This window comes from Dermochelys coriacea, chromosome 3 (assembly GCF_009764565.3).
Source record: "Dermochelys coriacea isolate rDerCor1 chromosome 3, rDerCor1.pri.v4, whole genome shotgun sequence".
Lineage (NCBI taxonomy): Eukaryota > Metazoa > Chordata > Testudines > Dermochelyidae > Dermochelys > Dermochelys coriacea.
This window is the reverse complement of record NC_050070.1, coordinates 42432922-42457680: the sequence shown is the minus strand read 5'-3', so window position 1 is coordinate 42457680 and position 24759 is coordinate 42432922. Positions and strand designations below refer to the sequence as shown.

Genomic DNA, 24759 nt, shown 5'->3' with positions numbered 1-24759 from the left:
TATACAAATAAAACAAAACATGCGAACTAAGCTTGGGAGTGAGGTTCAGGATCTAGGCTGAGGCAGGGGGTCAGGGTGCAGGAGGAGGAGGGGGTCAGTGCTTACCTTGGGTGGTTCCTGAAAGTGACCAGCACACCCCTCTGGCAGCGCCTTCTGGGTGAGGGGCCCAAGCGGTCTCCACGCACCTCTGCCCGCAGGCACTGCCCCCACAGCTCCTGGCCAATGGGAGCTGCGAAGTCAGTGCTCGGGCCGGGGGCAGCACGCAGAGACCCCCTCCCCAGAGGCTGCAGGGACGTGCTGGCAACTTTCAGGAACAGCACAAAGCGAGGGCAGACAGAAAAGGGACCCTTTTAAATCACCAAGGCTCCTGGGCAGTTTCCCCCTTTCCCGACCACCTAACTGTCGGTGGGTCTGCCCTGACCCAAACATGCCATGTCCTTCATACCTAAATTTAAACTGCTGCACAGGGGCTCTATGCAGGGAATGTGAACCAACTGAATAGTCTGTAAGATCCTGCTCTCCAGTTTTTTGGTGGAATAAGAGTAGTTCCATTGCCAATGATGTCACTGTAACCATGATGGCTGGAACGAGATTTGCCGCTGTGTATGGATCCATTGGCCTTGTCACCATTTATGGGATCAAATAAACCTCCCCCTCCTGCCCACACACACACACACACACACACACACACACACAGTCAGCTCTAGACACTTACCACAGAGATCACTTATGCAGCATCCATGGGGAGGAAAAGTCTTTCTGTACTGCTGATTATTGTACTACCTATGTCACTAAAACATTGTTTTTGCTGTGTTTGAGCCATACATGGTTGTGCATCTCTCAAGGTTTTCAATGACTAACAAAAACATTTTAATTTTTTTCACTTCAGAAAATATTTTATTGAGAGCCAGATTGTTCCCTGTTTGAGTGCACAGGGACATAGATTCAGGGAGCCTTCCTTCTGCCTCACAGTGCCAACTTCTAACCCCAAAGAAAGTAAAAAAAGCAAGGCTGAGCTTTCAGTGCTATTTGGGACTAAAGAAAATGAACAACTTGGGAGGATTTCTCTGTTGTGGGAGAGCAAAGAGCCCCACATTTTACACCTGGTTGATTTTATCTGAGAAATGATAAATTATTTTGTGTCTGTGTGATATTAGAGAGAGAAAGAGTGTGGGTGTAGGGAAAGAGATATTGTCACGGGCAGATTATGGAAAGTCTTGAAAGGCAGTTGCACTGATCTGCAGCTTGAGACCTCAGGTATTGTTACTCACAAGTTAGACCACTTACAGCTTTGGCTCAACTCCCCCCCCCCAGTTCAGTTCTTGCTTCCAGGTGTTTCCCAGTGTCTCTTTGGGTGGGGAGGCAGAGGAGAACCACGATGATGTCACTCCCATGCTTTATATAGCTCTTGTGTAAGGCAGGAATCCTTTGTCTTCCAGTGGAAAAACAATGGCATGCCAACTGGGGAGGGAAGGTCCCATACCAGGTGACTTAGACCCATGTCTCTGAAGGGTTGTGGCAGTGACTGCTCACAGGCTGTCTGGAGCGTCCACAGGAAGACTAAGCCCTTTCACAGTCCATTTTTTTTTTTGCTAATGGGCCATCAGCCCTGTCTGTCTTTTTCATTGTTTTACCTGAGGTGCTAGTTGGGGGTGACACCCAAGTAACACATTTGAAATACAGATACATATTAAATATTCCTAACTACAGATACAGAAATGATACAGGCCTACAAATTGGATAATCACATTCAATAAATCATAACCTTTCCAATGATATCTTATATGAGCCATCTTGCATAAAGTATATCTCAGTTATGCCATATCCATATCATAAGCATATTTCCATAAAAATATGGAATGTAATGTCATGAGAGACACAATCTTTCAAGCCACACACAGCTCTTCTTCAGGTCTTGGGAAGGTACTCCCAGAGTTACAGCAAAATGGAAGGTGGAACAGATTGTTTAGCACAAGTAGTTAGCACATACTGCAAGGAACCATTCAAGGGAAAGTGGCCTCTAAACACTTCTGCAGTCATAGGACAAAAAGAGGGGGTTAGTGGGTTACAGATCTTGGTAATAAGCCATAACCCACTATCCCATTCTTTTTGTCCTATGACTGCAGAGATGTTAATGGGCCATTCTATCTTGAATAGTTCCTGTGATGGGGGGGGGAGGCAATCCTGCACTCTTTCTTTTTTAATTTTCCCACTGCCCCCTGTTGGCAAATGCCTTCATCAGGCAGGTCTTCAGCAGTTCAGAACACCGGCTAAGTCACACAAAGACACATGAAGGAACCCTATCCAGGATAATACAATCCAACAAAAAAATGGCCTTCTCAAAGTCTTCAGCCCTGTCTCCTGGCCTGTTTAACTCTAGCCCCGGTTTCAGGCTCCAAAACAAATCTTGTCTCCTTCTCGGGTCTTTGGCCACTCTGCTGGGGGTGGGGGGGGAAAGAGGGGAGAATAGGCCTGCCCATTACTCTGGGTCTCAAGACAGAAACCCTACAAGTAGCAGCTATGTGCTGCTTTCTTTGCTAGTTGCTACTGCTGCATTCCCTGGGCTGCTTCTCACTCTGTCCCATCACCTTCTTGGGTTCCCTGACTGTTGCCTGTTTAAGCAGGGTCTCTATTAGGCCTCCTTGACTGGAGAGTTTCTCAGTCTCTGTCCTGATTTCTCAGGGTCTTCTTATACATTTTTATACAGTCTCTGCCCCCTTTCAGTCAGGGTTCTCTCTCCAAGGCCTATGCACCTGGAAAACTTCACAGTCCTATCCCTACTTGAGTAGGGTTTCTCACCAGTCTCTTTACCCATGGAATCTCACTTCCACTCCTTCTTTATCTTTCTGGTACCAGTGACTGCCCTGCTCAGGTCCTGAATCTCCCTTTAAGTAAGCCAGCTGAGCTCTGATTGGCTGCTTCCCTGCAGCCTTTCTAGGAAGGCTGGGAGGACCCACCTTCACTGCTCCTTTTCCTGGGGTGCCCTGTGGTAGGACTGCAGGGCCTCCAGCAGGGAGTATCAAAGGGCTTGGTACCCTGTCACAGTTGCCTACAATACAGTGCTAACTACTTATGCTAAACAATCTGTTCCACCTTGCATTTTGATGTGATGCTGGGAGTACCTTTCTGAGATCTGAAGAAGAGTTGTGTGTGTCTTGAAAGCTTGTGTCTCTCATCAACAGAAGCTGGACCAATAAAATGTATTACCTCACCCAGCTTGTCTCTCCAGTGTCTCCTGGCACTGACCCAGCTACAACTGTTTGGTCTTTAGTCAAAATTGACAAATGGGCATTGAGGATATAAGTGAACTGAAAATGTACAAATGTGTTACCTTGAAGAAAACTTTAATACTTAGGAAGCCTTGAAAGATCTTTGCTGATATGTCACTGAGAAAAGCGAATTAAATCTATAATGCAATACTAGTTCAGGTCAGTGGAGTGCCTGGCTTACACTTTATCATTAATGTGGGTGGAAGGTTTGTTGTTCCTAGACAAATGCACTCCTACAGCACTGCACTAATACCTGCTAATCCTCTCATAGAGTCAGTGCAACTCCTGTCACAGAAGTCTTTTTGGAGAAGAAAAATATTTTATCTCTGTAGTTGTAGGTATGAGGTTGGAATACACTATGAGCATTCTATCCCATTGATTCCCATTGAAACACAGAAATCAGGTGATGGTGAATGGAGCTTTGAGATTGACATTTCCTATGGCACTAGCTCACCCTGAAGCCTTTTTTTATTTTATTGCCTTATACTTGCTTCTTTACTAACTCTGTTAATGTCTGATCCTGCAAGCTGTTAAACATTCAGCACCCTGAACTCCAATGGGAATTCGGTTTAGTAGTAAGATCACATTTTGAATGATTACTAAACTATATAAAGTGAACACAGAAGGAATTCAGACATAAAACACCATAAACTCTCCTCCACCCTTTCCCCAGATGGTATCATTTGCAAGCTTTACTAAAAGCTTAAAATAAATGTTCCTTTTTTAATGTTACGGCATGTAGATGCAAAAGAAAAGAAAAGAAAAGAAAAGAAAAGAAAAGAAAAGAAAAGAAAAGCTGTTGACCTACTTGTCCTTCTAGGGTTGCAAATTTTGTTTGGATGTATTCCTGGAGGTTTCATCACATGACATGAATTAAAGATTAATCTTTAATTCCTGGAAACTCCAGGACAATCCAGGAGGGTTGGCAACTCTATGTCCTTCTTTCCAAAAAAGGCCTGATCGTTTACAAATATTCATTTTGATGTTTACTTAAAAATGTCTTTTGTGCATACTGTAGTGGTTCTACACTCCTGACCCAGGCAAAACTCCAGTCAACTTGAAAGGGACTTTTGGCTGGGTGAAGACTGCAGGATCACGTTTCTGGCACACTGGCTATCTGTGAAATCTTTCCCAATTAATTTTGTGCCTCCTGAGGCTTAAAGTGGCTGACTAGCAGGGGCTCTGCCACTTCTGTAGAAACTCTGAAGTGGATCTAAGTGGGCCTGTTGCTAATAAATGGCTATCATAAATGCGTATTTTACACACTCACACCCACATGGCCACATACAGTCCCTCACTATGTTAAAACAACATTATTAAGGTTGCAAAATAAAACACTCAGCAATTAACAAATGACCCCAACCAATTCTAGCCTCTTCTCCCAGTCCCAGCCACCTCACCCAAACAGTCCCTGCCTCTCCTTCCCCACAATCCCCTAGTCCCAGCCTTCCCCCACCAGTGACCACTGCATTTCATGCTGCCAAATATTGTCTTACAGTTAACTTGTGTCCTCCTGTTTGTTTCATCCATCTCTGGTCTTATACTTGGATTTTTAGTTCCTTGGGGCAGGGATTATCTTTTTAGTTATGTGTCTGTACAATGACTAGTACAGTGGGAATCTGGTCTATGATAGGTCCCTAGGTGATACTGTAATAAATAAAACAACAACAGGAAAAAAAAAGTTTTCAGTGGGTTTTCTCATTTTGTGCAATTCAGATGCCTATTTCTCCCTTATTTTATGCCCCATTAAGGTTGCTGTTTGGGAAGGTTCACACATACGCTACAGTTAAGGGGTGGCGAAATTGTGGTTCGTGAGCCACATGTGGCTCTTTTACCGTTAAAGTGGGGCTTTTGGAGCACCCCACAGCTCCCCTCATTCTCCACCTACCAGACTAGGGGAGGGGAACTCAGGAACTCTGCCTTGCAGTGGGGTGGTGGGGTAGGGGCTTCAGCCCAGCAGGGAGGGGGATCTCAGGGCTTCAGCCCTGCAGCGTGTACCTGCTGAAGTTCGGGGATTCAGATGGATTCCCCATCCCAAGAAAACACTGATGTTTGGTATAGAAATAAAACCTAGACATGAACCACTCCCGATCTGGGACTTGGTTGTTCAAAATAAAACTGAAGCCAGGATGATTCAGCCCATCTCTAAATAACAGAGGAACATCCCAGAGAGTGGGAGGAACAGATTATTTACTAAATATTTTAAGATCAGTACAACAGATGGGGGAAGGATTTGTAGTTAAATTTGGGTGATACTAAGGGCTTTTTAGATAACAGCAAAATTCCTCTGGATATAGTGATGTGGTGAGGGCTCAGCATACTAGAATACTGCATTTTACCAGGTATGATGTGAGGAAAGCAGATTCTTTCTATGTCTTTAGTACTAGGTTGTGAATGTTTTTTTTTTTTTTGCAAGTTACCTTTGATAAAATCACAAGCTTTGTGTCATGAAATGGAAAATAGGAGTGCACAAACATACTCCAGGGTCCAGCCTGTCCAATTCTCAATTAAATAAATGATCCATTCAGTGTAGGTGAATGATATGGGGACATCATCAGATAAAAAAAATATAGCTTCCCAATCTAAGTTATTAATATTTATTTAAATATTACTAAATAGGCTCTTCGTATTTTAATTCAGTTTACTTTTTCAATTCTCTCAGTTTAGACAATGAAAATATACTTGTCAGCTTTAATTTATCATCAGTTTCTAGACAATTTCACTTTCAGGTTCTCAGGTACTAATGCAATACTGAAATGTGTGAAATTGCAAACAGTTCAAAGTAATAGGTCATGCTTGTACGAAGAAAAAAATTATCCATTGAATTTAAAAATAAAGTCAGGAAAATGTGACTTGGTCTTAGGCTTTATAAAAGTCTGCTTAAAAAACAGAATATAGGACTTCAATGAACTTTCTGGGTCACTGAGTTTCATTCCATGCAGTCTCAAATAGTCCCATCATATAATTGCATTTAGAAATTTAGTAAACTCTATCTGAAAACTGGTAAAGCTGTTTGTCCCCACAACTACTATTGGAAGGCTACTCCAGAATCACACTCCTCTGATAATCAGCAATCATCTTCTAGTTTCCAGCCTAAATGTATTCACCAGTTTATATCCATTTGTTCTTCTGCTGATATTGCCCTTTACCTTAAATAGCTCTTATCCTTCCCTGGTATTTGCTCCTTTGTTTTGGACCAGTATTTACCTGACAGCACACCTATAATATAAGGTAGGAGCAACACTCTTTCCCTTTTAAAGATGACTAGTAACCATTCACTCAACTAAAAAAAACTAACAAAAACAAACAAAATCCCATATCTAAGTATTGAAAACTGAAGGCGGAGGAGATTGTATCACAAATATTAATAACATAAAAATAAAACAGATGGATAGCACAGTTGTATCACTATTTGTAAAATATGTCAACCATATAAATTGATTTTGTAGCAGGGAAATGCCTATGATAAATTAATACACACAACAACATATCTAATATCCTGTCATTTAAATTTTTAATTTCTTCCCAGATTGCAGTATCAATTAATTTTGTGATATACAATAGGAATAAGTTCCAGGCTATATTTTCTACTGAAAAAAATGTGGTCTGGGCTGGGTTTTTTAAAGAGGTTAAGAGAGTTTAGGAATCCAGCTATAACTGATTTCCAAATCACAGGAATCTAGGTAATTGTCTATGAAATAGTTAATGAAAGGAAGCAAGATTTGGTTTTATCCTGTCCCCTTGTTTTGTATCAAGCATTTTCCAATGGTAAAATATCTTATACATCTTGAATCAGATCAGATTTTATCATCAAACAACCTGTTCATTGGACTGAATTTTGGAATTTTTTCTATGTAGTCATATAAATTAATATTGGAGGCAGTTAATATATATATTCCTGAATATAGCTCCAATCAGTATTTGAGCCAAATGTAAGTCAGAAGTACAGTGTTCAAAATAACAATACTAGTTGTGAAATCTTGCAGCCCATGCAGTACCGCAATGGGTATAGAAAACTTTTACCTGGAAATTTTTTTTATTTCTCCTCCCATGAGGAGAGTGATTTTGCCATAAATCTGGCTCCTGGTTCTATGTTTCTTCACTAGTATTCATTTGGTACATCTCTTGGTGTCTTGCCTGAGCTGCCTACTAGCTGATACTCAGAAGAGAACCGGCTACAACTCTATCACCATCCGTAGCAGGTTTCAACTGAAGACAAATTTATTTAAACAATTAATTGATTGTAGTTGTAACTTGCTTTAGTATTTAACAGGAGATTTAGTTAATTCCATCCTGAATAGCTACCAAGCCAGCCAGATGAGTAGTTGGTGGCCTCAACTGGATGCAAAGTAGGAAGGTGGAAAAGATAAAAACAACATGGTGGGGGATCTGAGTCCTTCCTTAAAATGATAGGAGGGGAAGAGATTAGGTCTAAACCTGAAAGAACTACCAATCCTAGATCTTATGTAAGTTATTGAGAGCCAGTGAAGTGAAGGGGCTGGAGTGAAAGCTGAAATTTCAGTTTAGATGTAAAATTATTTGGCCTTTGTGCATAGTGAATTATATAACTATTGACCTAGATATAAACAAATCAAGTCTATGAAAGAGTTTATTCACTAAATGTGAGGTAGCTGAAGTCCCAAGGCAACTATGTATGTTAACAAAGCTTACTTTCATAGCTTTTACAATGTGTTATCAATAAAAAGAGTTCTGAATGTGTGGAATATAAATGATATTCCTCCAACTCATGCTATTTCTACATTATATATATTCTAAATGAAAATTCTGATAGTAATTCAAAACATACTATAGATTTTTAAACTACACAAACATATTGTAATATTGCAAAATGAATTGTTATTTTTATGTGTTTTCTAACTTTTTAAAATTATATCTTTTTTTGGTATATAGCTCCCTATTGCAGCTTAAACAATGTCCCGAAGCATGGTGGAACTGTAAATAAAACAGCAGGTTCAATTGGAGTAAAGTGCACTATTACTGCAAGCCTGGATATAGAATGATTGGCCATAGCAATGCAACTTGTAGACATCACCAGAATGGCCCTGTATCAATGGGATTCTCCTGCCCCGATCTGCCATGGTAAGATATTGTATTGCTGTTATATATGTTCAATGGTTTATCTCTAAACTCTGTTACAAAATAAGAACACAGTCTTGTACAATCTTGCAAATACTTATGCCACTATGCATGAACTCAATGGGCTTAATCATGTATATAAAGTTACTTATGTGTAGGGTGACCAGATACCCATTTTTAAAGGGACAGTCCCCTATTTAAGCCCTCCTGCAGGTGTCCCCGACTTTTCTTAAAATGGGCAAATTGTCCCATATTTTCTGTCTCCCCGACCCCATCAGTACTGGTGGGTCCTACTGATGGCTGGATCCCTGCTCGCCAGCTGCCCGCCCATTAGTGGGGAGTGGGGGGTCCAGTGACCGACGATGGGATGGGTGTGCAAGGCTGGTGGCGGGGCAAAGCTGCAGCCTCCGCTGCATGCCAGATCTCAGCTAGCAGTACCCCACCTCCCATCCCATTTCTGGCCAGCACTGGCTGTGCTCTGCGAGCTGCAGAGGCTGGTGTATGCGGGCAGGCACCAGGTAGCAGCCAGTAATGTGTTGCCTCTGCTGTCAACCATCGGCCCTTTATGTGGTCCCCATCTTGCTGTCCTCTCCCTGCTTTGCCCCTTCGCCCCCCACCCAGCCCTGCTGCTCCTCCATATCCCCCCCAGCAGGGTGCAACCCACTCCCAGCGCTGTGCAGAGAACCAGCCTGTGTTTGGAGTGCTCAGCTCACCAGGAGCCTGGCTAGCAGGCTCCTTCCTTCCCCCACTGGCTCTGGCTGGACCAGAGTCCTGGGAAAGCCCAAAACCCTCCGGCCCGGGGTGCTGGCCAGGAGTAGCCGAGCCCTACATGTGCCAAAGCCCTGCACAGCGCTGACACGGGGAAGCCTCTACACCCATCAGTTAAGCTCTGCAATGTGTGTGGCGGGGGGAGCGATTTCCAGTCTGTTTGTGCCCTGAACCTGTAGGCTTCACAGCAGCCCCTTGGGCAGGGACTTAGCACTCTCTTCACCTGGCCCTCCACCACCCTTTGTCCTGCCCCCAGGGAGCATGGGCTGCTCCTCCTCTAAAGCACCCTCCACTGCTGAGCTACCTCTCTGGCCGGGTTCACTGAAGCCCCTGAAGTCAAGTTCCCTGGACCCTGGTGGTGCATGAGAATCCTTAGGGCTTAACCCCTTCCTGCCCGTGCTGTAGCCAGGGAACAGGAGGCAGCTGGGTTTTGTCGGTGGCCAGCAGCAGCCTGGGGATATTAGCTACCTTTTGACACTGTGTGGGCAGGAAGGGACAAGCTGCTTCCAGCCACAGGGGAGTGGGAGGAGAAGAGATGAGCGCTTCAAAGACATGGCCGGTCATCCCTTTCCCCCTTCTCTCCTCCCTTGCAGCTGGAAGCAGCTCTCATCCCTTCCCTCCCGCATAGTGCCAAAAGCCTGCTGATGGCCACATTCTTGTGTGAACCCTGGCAGAAATCTGGAGAGGCGGGGCACATGACCCTGTATGTGAACCCCTCCCACACACACATTTTGCCTCAGGAAGGATAGGTACCAGGAGAAGCCGGGTGCGTCCTGGGGGGCCCAGCCAGACATTGGAGGGGTGGAGAGCACCAGGCAGGGAGGGTCAGGTTGTCTATCACCTCCCTTTGTGTGAGAGAGGAGTGTGCATGTGTCACCTCTCCTCCTGAGTGTGTGCGGTGGGGGGGGGGTTAGGGGTGTGTGTCACCCCTCCCTGTGGAACCCTAAGCCTTAAAGATAAGAAGATAAATAAAATAATCCAATTCTGCAGTATTTCTTTTTAACAGGGGCTCATTGATGTTAATTTGAATGTTTGTACTGCATAGTGCTGATAGATTTGCCATTGAAGTCGCTTGAATACAATTAATTTTACCAGGTATATCGTATTCAGCATAGGGAAATAGGGTCACCCTACTATGTGCCTAAATGGGGACAAAATCTTGAAGGTTGTGATTGCTATAATGTTAGTAGAAAATGGAAAATAAATCTAGATGTGGCTCACCAGTGCCGAATAGAGGGAAATAATCACTTCCCGCGATCTCCTTGCAATGCTCCTACTAATACAGCTCAATATTCCATTAGCCTTTTTGGCAACAAGGGTACATTGTTGACTTGTATCCAGCTTCTCCTCCACTGTAATCCCCAGGTCCTTTTCTGCAGAACTGCCGCTTAGCCAGTTGGTCCCCAGCCTATAACAGTGCATGGGATTTTTCCATCCTAAGTGCAGGACTCTGCACTTGTCCTTGTTGAACCTCATCAGATTTCTTTTGGCCCAATCCTCCAATTTGTCTAGGTCTCTCTGGACCCTATCCCTACCCTCCAGCATATCTACCTCTCCCCCCATCTTAGTGTCATCCGCGAACTTGTTGAGGGTGCAATCCGTGCCATCCTCCAGATCATTAATAAAGATAAGGGCTCTTTTGATAAAAAACACTGAGCAGCATCATTGAATTATCACACTTAGCAATCTGGTAATACCTGACAGTCCCCTGGTAGAAAGGAGGTTGAGGTAATGCAAATATAATGATTTTAACTTAAAACAAAGTAAACTTTTTTTAAAATAATTTTGATTAGAAGTAGGATGAGAATCAACAACAGAGTACTAGTGAGCTTCTTCATAAATAACTAACCTGACAGTGTGAAAAGATATATGATCTGTATTTATAAATATTCAGTAATGGATCAAATTTAATCTTCATTAAATTATGTGGACTTACACCCAGGAAGAATTTGTTAAAGTAACATGTCAATCAAAATACTCAGAGTGTGTGTGTGTGTGTGTGTGTGTGTTATTGATGTATAAGAATTGCTATGGCGTATATCCTTGAAGTATCTGCATTTGTATGTAGTATGTTCACACACAGTATATGTGAATAGATTCGGGAATCCTAAAGGATTTATTTTATTTTATTTTTTTTAAGAAAAGGAAAAGCTTTACTGTAGAAAGAAGAATTTTTTTGGGGGGGGGAGCAGGGGGCAATTATGAGCAATTGAAGTTGCATCCTACTTTTTAGGCAGTAAACAGGCTTTTCAGCTTGTGCTGATTATAGGCTCTTTAGAAGAAATATATCTTGCTGCAATGCAAGAACAATGAAGACAATTAAGGTTAAAAAACTATTCATTATTCTCTCTGAATGCTCATAACCCAGCTGGAAGTGTTCATACATAAGTACAAAGTACATGTTGGTGGCACAGGCTGTAAGTCTCTTCTAATCATTGAGCTGAGTAATGTCTGGATCCATTCATTGAATTAGGCAATTTTCTTAGTCTGTTCGTAGTCATTTTACCAAGCACATGGGAAACTGAGAACAGCTTCAGTGCACTTATGTGTTTAACAGCATTGACTACTCTCAGCTGTTAAATGGCCAAATGCCATTTTAGTTAGCTCTTCATCAAACCTTGCTCCAGAAGGTCACTGTGTATTTGCTGTTATGTTACTTTATTCAAGGCAACAAGTGCTGACATGTTTTGTTTGGACACTATTGGTATAAAAGCTATTAGCATAATCAGACAAACAGTAGCAGCAGGAATACCACTTTCCACTATAGTATTATTTGCAGAGAGAGATGAGTAACAAATAGACAGATGGACTGTAACTGAAGTAGCACCAGAAGGTACTGCTATAATTAGCAGTTACTGCAGCAGCAGTAGCTTAGCAACCTAAGGAATATAAAGATAAGCAACAGTGCTCCTATAGGAGTGGGAGAAGAAAACCAAGAGGGGACTGAGGTGGAATGAAGATGGTGAAAGGGGAGTGAGAAGAAAGGAACAGATGCAGACATTGAGAACAGGGTGCAGCAGGTGTAATATTCTGTGCTACATGCTGGGGCTAGTATAACAAATAGATCTGTTTGGTGCAGCTTAAGCACTTTAAAGGTAAAATGGAATATTATACACCTTTTATTCTGCAGTATATCATGCAAATAATATGGGGATGTTAGTTTTCCTGGATTTTAAGTAGTCTCCTGCAATATTATCATCAAGCCAGAGTGTAAGCAGTGTCTGCTGACAGAGCTATTTTGCGATTAAATGATTGCAGCAGATTCATTTAGTTATTGTTCAAGTTACAGAGGGCCAAATTCTGCTCTTTCATTCCATAGAAAGAGTTCTGAATTCAGTAGGATTATACCCAGATTTCCACTGATTAAAGGAAGAACAAAGTTAGGTCTACATGTAATATTTTTTAAATTTGAACCCTGATGTTTTTACTTTTAGACAGTTAACCATGTGCTGTCTTAAATCAGAAATTAATATCTTACTCCAAAAAGAAAAAAAAGTTAAACAAAAAGTTGCCAGGAAATTAGAATTAACCCAGTTGCGTCCCCAAGGAAATCCTTCAGGAGCCATGTCAAGGTTTGTTCTAACATGACAGAAAAGAATTGAAAGACAGGGTTTGTGGGAGAGGGAGGAAAATGTTGCCAAAATCCTGCTACCAACAGAAGAAAATACACAGTAATTGTGACAGCCAATTGGGAGAGTTTGTTAGTTTGAAGGGGGTAGAAAAACAGGATGGGATTCCAACTTTCCACCTATTTAAATGTATAAGCAAAGGCTCCCCAGCTGTCAAGTTCTTTTCAAGTGGTGGGAAATTTAGTGTTAGGCTGTTTGTAAAATTCACATTGACTTTTTTTTTTTAAAGGAAGCAATTTATTTTGTCACATTCTTTCAGTTCTACTTGCATGTGCAATTTGGCATATTCCAGATGGGAGCAAACACAATAAAAAACCACTAACCAAGAACATGAACCACGTCTATCATTTCATATTGCCTAGTTTGTCTCATTGTAATCAAATTCCAAACACTATGTTGTATTTAATATAAATGCATCAAATGTGACAGCTTCGAAATAGTGAAAAGAACTTTGTAGAGTTATGTTTATTGTACTGTAACAACGCATTGTGCAATTAATCATTTACACTGAAGCAGGTAAATTATATCATTAATTAAATTGATTTTTTTTTGTTTCTTCACTTGTGTTCAGTAGGCTTCTGGTAAAGACTGTCCTTTTATTCTTTTCGCAAATATTGATTTTATAAAATTTAAATAAAAGTCCATAGTCCAAAGAAGAAGACAAGCAGTGGCAAAATTCTTTATGTTAAAATGATGCATTGCTTCCTACAATTGAGCATATAAATATGGGGGCAGAGTTTTTCTTTTTAAACCCTAGTTTATCATCAAAGCTCATCCCAGGCTGTTTAATATTTAGAAGTATAACACTTAAACTTACATTTCATTTCTATGTTATATTTATCAAAGAGTTTTATATCAGCAACTGGACCAGAGCAAGAAGGTGATTCTGTACATATGTGGGTTTGGTTTCCTATGTAATCCTTAATTAAAGGGGCTCAATGTAACTATTGTGCTATGTTTTAAGTTCCTGTTTTAAAAAGACTAAATCTTTCTAAAGAAATAAAACTTGAAGAAGAAATAAGAAATAACTTGTTTTATTTTAAATGCCAGCGTAAGGCAAATGAAAAAACTTTCCCAGTGTATCAAGTTATTCAAGCACCCAGGAGTTAGCCCCTGTGGAGTGTGAACCATGTTAAAACAAAGCCCCACAAAAAACTTCCTACTTCTACAATTCTCTTTGCTGAAATCACTGGGAATGATTAGTTGTCTGGGCAATCTTTGATAACTGCAGAAGGGCAATATTGACTCAGGCATCACTGATAAAGGCTCCTGGCATAGGTATTTCCAGAAATTTACCTTACCTTAAAATCCTGTGTTAGCAGGTATTGTTAGATACCATATGCTGGGCTCCCTATCTCATAAATCTTTCCTTTTGTTAATAAATTAATATTTGTTTTTTATAAATAGGTTGAAGTGCTGTATTGTTATGTTGGAGCTAAAACTTAGTTGAATCAAACAAGCTCATATGTGGATATTATTCCCTTGGGAGTAGTAAACCCAGTAATTAGTGTGATTGTCCAGCAACAGGGGCTGGACACTACAAGGAGATGTTTTCAGAGTGGCTCAAAGTTTGGGGTGCACCTGTTGTTAACTTGCAAGGCAAAGTAGGGACTGGCAGAGCCCAAAGATGTATGCTTGAGTGGCTGTAGGGCTGGCAGTGACACAGAGCTGACATCCAGCTACCACAAGAAAGACTGCCTCATGCTGGAACTGGGTTGGGGGAGGGATAACAAAGTGACTCTCAGTCCTGGGCATCCCAAGAAAGTGTCCCTGTCCCAGAGACCTTGGGTGAAATCCTGCCCCGTTGGAGTCAATGGGAATTTTGCCATTCAGTTCAATAGTGTCAGGATTTCACCCCTTTTTCTGAGGTAGCAATCTTAGGGTATGTCTATACTTCACAGCATTGGTACAATTTCCAGCTTAAGGAGACATACCTGCACTAGCTCCGACTGAGCTAGTGCATTAAAAATAGAGCGTAACTGCGGAGGTGCAAGCAATGGGAGGGACTAGCTACACTGAGTACATACCCACCCAAGATGCTAGGTATATACTTGGGGAGGTTAGTTTCTCCTGCTGTTTGTGCTGCTGCAGCTGCAGTCTATTTTTAGCATGCTAGCTTGATCAGAGTTAGCACTGATATGACTCCAGCTGGAAATTACAGCTCCATCTTGAAGTGTAGATGTATCCTTATTTGGAATGATGGAAGAATGGAAAGACTACAGAGAAAGTGTGGACATTGCATTAGTAGACTATTTCATATGTGAGGTTTCTCTTTCATTGATATTTATTTGACATTACCCTGGTAATTTAGGGTACTTGATGGATGATTCTGAGCCAATAAATGTTCTGATCATTTGATATCATCTACTGTAACTGCAGAATTGACTGAATTGGACAAATAATAGATTAATTTATAAGGAAGTTGGCCTACATTGGCTATACTTTATTTTATGTATCCATTTTAAAAATATTCCTGGATTAGTTAGAAAGTTGTAGATCTGGAGGAAATTGCAGTGGTTATTCATAATAATGATGATGAATGTATTATTATGAATGTATGATTTTTTGGTATATAGGGCATAAATTTGACTTTTAAAAATACCTTAATATACTAAATGTCCATCTTTCCCCCCTCAGCTGTGTCGTGTGGTATTCCAGAATCTCCAGGAAATGGTTCAGTTGTAGGTAATGAGTTCACTTTGGGCAGCAGAGTGATATATGAATGTAATGAGGGCTTCAAGCTAGAATCTAGTCAACAAGCAACAGCAGTGTGTCAAGAAGATGCATTATGGAGTAACAAAGGGAGGCCTCCTGTCTGTAAACGTAAGTGTGCATATATTTTTTCAAACATATTTCTTTTGTGTATTCTAAGAAAAATGTTCAGTGGTGAAATTTAGATCCAATGTACAAGGATCCCACATTTTGGATATTGAGGAGTACATTTTTATTTAGTATGTGATGAGTTAGAATGATACACAAATGCTATTAATGTTAACAGTAGTGCAAGACAGTCTTAAAGCTATTTAATGAGGTCTGCAGAGACTTCTTCAGCATAAGGGAATCTCCAGGTGCTGTCAAGCTATCATACTCAGCTCTTCATCCTTCTCCTTGCCCTATCCCCAGCTGCAAAATGATCTTTTAGGGACCACTGTATCTATGCACAGTTTACTGCAGCCCTGAGGCTGCTCAAACCTGTGCTGCTGACAAAACTGCCCTCAAGCCAGCATCAGGATCACAGGAATAGAAAGGTGGCATGAAGCTACCTTTATTCATCTCAAGTTGTGACAAAAGCAGAGCTTTTGTGCATCTGAGGATCTAGCCCATAATTTGATTATATGAATCATTATACCACCTGTGTAAGTATGCACGAACTCATATCAACAAAATTGTTATGGTTTAAGATGAGGTTCATACATCAAACATAAAATCAAGGTATCTTTTAAAGACACATGTCTTATAGCTTACAAATGATGAACATACCTTATCCATGTGTTTCCCTAGTTGTTAATGATCTCTTCTCCACCTTCTCTATTTTCTGTTACAATTACCTGTTGCAACTTGTTTTAATCAAAGTTGTACATTATTCAAGTCAGACTGTCTCTTTAAATGTTTCTACAGTAAATAAATTAATTAATTTAAATAAATTAAAATCTAATCAATGAATTACATTTGAGCTTTAGATGTCCTTTTCATGTGCAAAAATACTGGAAAAATATTAGTGCATAGACTTCAATTTTTAAAAATATTGCCCATCTTAGGTACTATACTTAATGTTACAAAATACTCAGTTGACAGTGAATTTAGATTCTAGAACCTGGGAACAGTGTATGTACAAAAAAAAGGAGTACTTGTGGCACCTTAGAGACTAACAAATTTATTAGAGCATAAGCTTTCGTGAGCTACAGCTCACTTCATCGGATGCATTTGGTGGAAAAAACAGAGGAGAGATTTATATACACACACTTCATGTTATCGTGTGTGTGTATATAAATCTCTCCTCTGTTTTTTCCACCAAATGCATCCGATGAAGTGAGCTGTAGCTCACGAAAGCTTATGCTCTAATAAATTTGTTAGTCTCTAAGGTGCCACAAGTACTCCTTTTCTTTTTGCGAATACAGACTAACATGGCTGCTACTCTGAAACCTGAGTGTATGTACAGTGTCTGTTTTCTAGACTCTGAACACAAGAAGCCCTTTTTTTTTTTTGCAATTCTCCCTAAATGTCTCTTATTTTTAATTGTAGGGTAAAGAAAATAGCAATGACTGAATTAGAAATTAGTATATTTTACTGCAAAATGGTTTTGGAGTTTAGATTCGTTGACAGCAGGTGTGTCACCCAGTCCATGCTATGGTACAAGTGTGGGTTTTCTTTAAATACTCTCTGAGTTTAATCCCTTTATATTGTACATTGTTACCTAATAATTGTTTTTCTTAAGTGAGCTTTATGAAGGTAGAAAGTGACAAAAGCATATTTTTTAATTATTCTCCTTTTTCAGCTGTGAGTTGAAAAAGGCTTCCATTGACTATATGCATTAATATACATATTCTCTCAGATGTCCACAACTGATAACATATCTGTGAAAGTGCCTGAGGCTGAAATTTACATATCCCTTATGCACCTTAAATGCTATGATAGAATGGGCTGAGTAGCCTCTCTCCTGAAGTGCCTACAAATGTATCAATGATAGTAGTGTTTTATGTAATGTGGATAACAGGCAACAACCAGTTCTCATATGAGCCACCAAACCGCATCAAAGCATCAACTAAACTATGATTGTCACCAAGCTAGGCCAATTTGACCAGACCGAGGTGAAAACTGATTTCATTACTCCATTCGTTTCGTAAACCAGTTCCGAGGTATTAGATGGGGCATTTATGTGTAGCATGCATATACTGTGTTAAAGGCTGGCATGAAGAGATAAGTACACCAGAAAAGTTTGTCAAACTTTAGAAAGGGTTAAAAGGAATACATTATATATTTAGTATGTTTGGGAACGCAGTTTGAAGGTGAGCTTTTTATTGTTAGATGCCTGGTCAGCAGCAGCCTTCTGTGTCTTCAGTTCTAATAAAATTGATTTGTCCCAGAGGCTGCCTTCTAAGATAACTTCTTCACCTCTTCTTCTTAGAGCTGCTTTGATTTTACATTGTGTGAAATTCTTGACTGAGAATAAAATACTCACAGCATTTAGATTATTGAGTTATGCTGAACTTCAGGGATTCAAGCATAGATATTTTACAAAATACTGTTTTAAAGAAAGTCATTTTATGTGACTTGGGTCATAATAAGCGAACATTTATCCAGTGAGATTGCATGTATAGAATGTGAAATCAAGTTCAAGACTGTGAAATCTTTCCTGAGGAGGTCAGGAAGAGTCTCTGTTGTTGCCCTCTGCTGGTCATACTGTAAGACATTTTTCAACACAGCATTTTTCAAAGACATAAGGCTCTTTTGAACTTCAACAATAACATCAAATGTGCTTTAAAAATACTTATGGATAGAGAGATTTTTAAAATAAAATCTCTGATCCATCTAAATTGATTGTGACATTTCTTTGGTCTCTGTCTCTTGCTGTGAAGGAAGATCAAGAATGGAGAGCATGTCATAAATCATCAGGTGGATGAAAGATTTCTTTTTCTGTTTCCACCTTTTAAAATTGTTTTGATATTTATATCCTGTTGAGGATCCTGGACGTGAGTCAGAGAAGTCGGTGTTACAGACTGGCAGAGATTTTCTGCCAATCTATCCCATTCACAGGTGGTATTCTTGCTGAGAGCTGATTGCATGTATCTCATTAAGACCATCCTGTATGCTGAATATAAAGGGGTGAGTGTAGTTCTCTGGGGAAAACAGGTCTAGAGTCCAGGCTGTTATCCAGGAAGAACATCAGAAACACAATACCTGGTATGAAGTTTTGGGCTGCAATGTGTATGTGATCAGGGGGTATGTTCTCAACCCTAAACAAAGTGTGTGGATTTAAGCAGAATCAGAAAGCCACCTACTCATTGTGATGTTGAGAGCAGTGGAATGTTTTAAAAGTGACGTATAAAGGATGAAAATGAAGAGGTAAAATAGATATTGGAGCACAGAGCAACAACAGTAGGCCCAGGCTTCAGCCCAAAGACGATCAGAATGAAGCCTTCAGACCTGCTGTCTGGACTGGTTTTGTATCTTGGGTAAGAAGTACTAGCAGTGGTTCTAAGTTAAGTCTTTCTTTTTTTTTCATGGGTGACTGATAGACTAAATGACTTGTCCCTTACACAGTAGGAGAACTGGTAGATTTAATCATTCTAAACCAGTTTCAGATAAACTAGATAGGAGGGAGGGTGGAGACTTGGATGCACCAGAGTACCCATTAATGCTGGGCAGAGGCTGCCTAGCAGATAGATTACAACATCAAGATTAAGCCATTGGAGAGACAACCATGGCAACCTAGATCTGAGAAGCAGTCAGTTCATGGACGAAGGAACTACTCGTGGAAACTGAAAGACTTAAAGATTCCAAAGGGGGAGCCAAAAAGAATGCTTATCCAGAATCTAGTGGGAACTCTTCATCTCCTCCTTTTGTGTGTTTTGCTTGTGGAATATTCAAACAAACAAAAAATCCTACCTCTTTCCTATGATGTAGTGTGATAATGGGGAAATATGTGATCTCCTTAAAGTCAGAGAACCTGAGGGTCCCAGAGACTGTACCATGTTTATGTGGTTGAAAGGGAAAATAACCTGCTTCGTGGACTCAATTGCACCCAGAAGTTGGTGCCACAGAGAGTAGTAAAATCAACTCTTCTTTAAGCCTGAGAATCCTTCCAACTCTCTGTGTCTGTGGATATACTTGCCCACCATAATCCCCCTAACTCAGAGGGAAAGAGTTCTACTTATTATCTTGGCCAGTTTTAATAGGGTGATATTTTTTTTCTGGACTATAGGTATCTATCATGAGATTTGCTCCCAGCTAAAGCTGGGCAAAGTTATAACAGTTTGGGGAATCTGTCTATATACAATATATACATTCTGGTTGATGTAATGATGTTGTTATGAAATTGATGCATCATGGAATGCCTCTGTAGACATAGAATCCACTATTTGCTGAATCCACTATTTGCTGACAGGGCTGTAGCATATACCTACTGGATCAGGGACAATGGTCAGTCATTAGACCTTAAATATCCACCTATTCAGATGGAAACACCTTGAGACAAAAGGCTGGCTCCTACCTGGCTGGTTTACTAAGGAAATTAGGTTAGCTGGCAACAAAGCCACCTGATAGAGATCCCCTGTTGAACCTTATCAGGAAATCATGTGACAAAGGTGGCTGGAGGCTACAAATGAGAGTCTCTTGGCAATTATTATAGAGAAGGAGAGAGAAGCAGAAGAGTTCAGCGATTCCTTGTTCTGGATGAGAAGCCATGTGCAGGAGGGCAGGGATGTGGAAGTATCTTAGAGTCCTCTGTGGATTCTGACTTATGCCTGAAGACTGGTGACAAAACTGAGGCTGGGAAAAGCATTTTCATTTTTTTAATTATTTTGTCTAAATTTGTGCATCTCTCATGTTAAGTAAAGAGGAATAGTGTTTTGGAATCCTGTGCAGTCAGTCTGTCTGTCTACTTTCACTGTCACGTTGACGTTCATCAAAACATCATATTTCCTTTAAGCTGTGGTCAAAACTATGAAAAAGTTTGGGAAGTTCTAGGTATATGTTGAAAATTATAAATGTTGTAGTACAGTTAATAACATTAAGGTTAAATAGCAGTCAACACCTAAATTTATTTTTACAACACCCAAAATATACTACATGCTTTACAGAATGAATAAAAAGACCTGACAGACACAGTTCAAAAAGAGTATGAACTTATTTACCGACTTCAGTGCCATTTGTTAAAGAGAAGCATAAATATTGCATATTAAATAGCATATCTTTCTTCCAAATGACAGTAAGCAATGTTCAGAGGACATCTTCAGCATGAAAAATCAAACTGATTAGAAACAAGAACACCAGCTGTTGTGCAGGGTGTTTTGGTCTTTCTTACTCTTTTTTTTCTTTTCTTTTCTTTTCACTGGAGAACTGAAAATACTGAGTTAATTACCATACTTGGGGATAGTTTTTATCTGTGGTAAGAAGAGTTTTAACTTGTATCTTAAAATTATAAAAGTTCACCAGATAATATTAGCTTCTATCATACAAATAAGTTTAATGTGGAGATATTAATAATACATGGTCACACTTGGAGGTTTTTTCATTTGGAAAGATTCAGACAATTTGAAGGAAATTCTCTGTACTTAGTAAAACCACTTACACCTCAAAACTGTACATGTGTGACCACTATAGGCAAGTGTTATCATCTCCACTGAACAGAGCGAAAACCTGAGAAACAAAGTCAAAACTAATGTTTCCAAGCTTGGTTGCTCATTCATTGAAAACATTTTTATTTTCAGTTAACCTGCTTGTTAAGTGTAGAAGAATCACTACTGTGTGAATAAATGTATTTAGTCTCTAGAGACAGAAGCATTTCAGATTGATGAGACGCAAACAGCACAGAAAGGTAAATGGTAAATAAATGAGTTCATTTTACCCACAGGTTTACTAAAATGAAGGTTGAAGTCAACGCAGTACATTTTGCATAGTATCTGTAATAATGTAGTCCCTGAGGCAGATGTTCGAGACTCATTTCTTTCATTGTAATTATTTACTTAAAATAGTTGTGGATCATTGAAAGACTGATTCATGCTGGTTACATAATGAAACAAGCAAGGGTCACTGGTATTGAGATACTGGCTTTAGTTATATGAAGCGATAACTAACAGATATCTATTGTTTTTAGAAGAAAAAAGAACTGAGTGCCAATAAATAACTTGTATGAGTTACTGTACATAATATAATTATGATCTCGATCACCAGGTGAGGAGAACTCATTATATTTTGGATAGATCAAGTTACTTAGGTCCGAATCCTGCAGATGGATTCATGCAGACAGACACTTCCAGTTCTACATAATTTTGTTCATGTCATTTGAACACCATATAGGCTGTCCCTGACACCTGCATCCCATTGATATTATTTGGATTCCACACAAGTACAAGGGTCTGGTCACATGGGTCTGATTGCCAGTTTACAGTCTTTGATTTTATATGCAGTGGGGCAGAGACACACTGTCTTTCATTTTCCATGTAAAATGCTAAGCACATCTGTGGTGTTCTTTCACTGTCCATGGGGCTGGGAATTGGACTGGTTTCCCTTTACGGCTGTACTCTGCCTGTTGAAGTTGTTCAGGGAGATTTCCTCTTCTGTGTTCTCCTCCTAAGTCCTGCTCTGTTTACCTTAATTCACCCAAAATAAAGTTACTTTAATACTGAAGGGGAGTATCTATACAGGGTTTTAATGCAATTTAATTAATACACTTTAAATTCACACCTTTGGTTAATGTGGATTAACTTTCCTGTGAGTTTCTCCATGTAAACAAGCCCTCAGATGGAAAAAAGGAAAAACAAACAAACCCACAACTTTGGGAAACTTTTTACTCTTTATACTAGCTTTTGTCAACTCAGTTTTTACTTGTCTGCCACCATGGAAATACAAATCCTGATTCTTGCTCTAACAAGCTACAAAGAAAAATATTAAATGAAATTTCACTTCTTCTTAGCACATGACCAGTGTGCCTCAGGTGGCATGTGACCAGGATTCATCATCAAATTTGGTCGGCTTGTTGGATCATTAGCTTCCCCAGCCCAGTTCGGGTAATGATGGGGAGCACGACATATACACTGATCCATGCCCCCCAAATCTCACTCAGTTACATTGAATGCACCGCTACAGACTAGGGACCGAATGGCTCGGCAGCAGTTCTGCGGAAAAGGACCTAGGGGTGACAGTGGACGAGAAGCTGGATATGAGTCAGCAGTGTGCCCTTGTTGCCAAGAAGGCCAATGGCATTTTGGGTTGTATAAGTAGGGGCATAGCGAGCAGATCGAGGGACGTGATCGTTCCCCTCTATTCGACACTGGTGAGGCCTCATCTGGAGTACTGTGTCCAGTTTTGGGCCCCACACTACAGGAAGGATGTGGATAAATTGGAAAGAGTACAACGAAGGGCAACGAAAATGATTAGGGGTCTAGAGCACATGACTTATGAGGAGAGGCTGAGGGAGCTGGGATTGTTTAGTCTGCAGAAGAGAAGAATGAGGGGGGATTTGATAGCTGCTTTCAACTACCTGAAAGGGGGTTTCAAAGAGGATGGCTCTAGACTGTTCTCAATGGTAGCAGATGACAGAACGAGGAGTAATGGTCTCAAGTTGCAATGGGGGAGGTTTAGATTGGATATAGGAAAACTTTTTCACTAAGAGGGTGGTGAAACACTGGAATGCGTTACCTAGGGAGGTGGTAGAATCTCCTTCCTTAGAGGTTTTTAAGGTCAGGCTTGACAAAGCCCTAGCTGGGATGATTTAACTGGGACTTGGTCCTGCTTTGAGCAGGGGGTTGGACTAGATGACCTTCTGGGGTCCCTTCCAACCCTGATATTCTATGATTCTATGATTCTATGAATGAGACAATCTCTCCCTACTGCTATATTGAAATATTAGCAAATATGGCATTTGTATTATGTTTTATTTATAACTGATTAGTAAATATGATTGCTAATGACTAAGGGAAAACTTTGATTCGTACTTTTTGTAGTATCTCAAAATGCCTCCAATCTTTAATATATTTAGCCTCACAACCCCTCTGTGAGATAAGGAAGTACTACTATCCTCATTTCAACAGATGAGTAACTGAGGCACAGAGGAACCACATAACTTGTCTTAAATCACACCAAGGAGGAAGTCTTTCATGCAACACAGACTTGAACCCAGATCTTCTGAATTGTAGGCTGCCACCATAGCCACTGGGCTAGCCGCCTTCTCCTGTTATGGCCTCCTATCTCTGTGTATTATTAAATAATTCAGCATAAAAATGTATAACCTCTAACTCCTTTCATAAAATCATAGAATATCAGGGTTGGAAGGGACCTCAGGAGGTCCTGCTCAAAGCAGGACCTAATCCCCAACTAAATCATCCCAGCCAGAGCTTTGCCAAACCTGACCTTAAAAACCTCTAAAGAAGGAGATTCCACCCCCTCCCTAGGTAATCCATTCCAGTGCTTCACCACCCTCCTAGTGAAAAATTTTTCCTCATATCCACCCTAAACCTCCCCCACTGAAATTTGAGACTATTACTCCTTGTTCTTTCTGCCAACTTAGATTATTTTTTCTATTGATACAGGCTCCCCAGGTTTTCTCTTCGTAAGGCACTCTCTCAGTAAACGTTCAAATACCTTTGAAAATGTTCGTTTTTATTATTTGCTGAAGCCTCAGTTATTGAGACTGTAAAGAGAGGAAACGATAATTATGTAGGCTTGACAGTTTAATTTATTTTTCAGCACAAAAGAAAAAAATGCTGATATGAACATTTATATTAATGAAAGACACATTGTGATGACATTTTGGGAGTCCTTAATACATATGTCTGGATTTATTTATTTCTATTTATTTTGTTTTGTTTTACTGCAAGCCAGACATTTCCAAGTTTGAAGAAATTGCCCCAAGGCTTCCAATAACAGGCTATTCAAATTTGAACACGGATTTCAATTAGATTAAGAGTTGGTGTACAATAATACAGATGTGCAGATTTCTGCCAAGGAAATAGTTTTACAATTTGACTGAAATTTTTTGTAATGACCACTAAAAGTTGACTTCGTTGTTTTCACATCTCTTCATCTTTCCCCAGTAAATCATAAAAATGGAATATCCTGAAGAATGGACATTTGTATAGCTAGGTGTTATGAAAGCATTGTATTCTTCGTATGTACAGTAGATCTTCTATAATGTATTTAGATTTCATATTCATATAGATTGTGTCTTCCTTAATAGACAAATATGCACCCCTTAAATTGAATAGGAATTCATGATATATAAGCCCTGAAAGGTTATGCTCATCACTTCACAGGATGAGCCCTTTATGCTTTGTTAT

At 40.1% G+C, this 24759-nt stretch overlaps 1 protein-coding gene across 1 annotated transcript in view; it reads left to right on the top strand.

Moving 5' to 3' along the window:
* CSMD1 (CUB and Sushi multiple domains 1) overlaps window positions 1-24759 on the top strand; it is a 2060919-nt gene that overhangs the window by 1889891 nt on the left and 146269 nt on the right. The window contains 4 exon segments of the mRNA XM_038396611.2: window positions 8181-8249; window positions 8252-8328; window positions 8330-8369; window positions 15401-15586. Coding sequence (XP_038252539.2) covers window positions 8181-8249; window positions 8252-8328; window positions 8330-8369; window positions 15401-15586 — 372 coding nt within the window.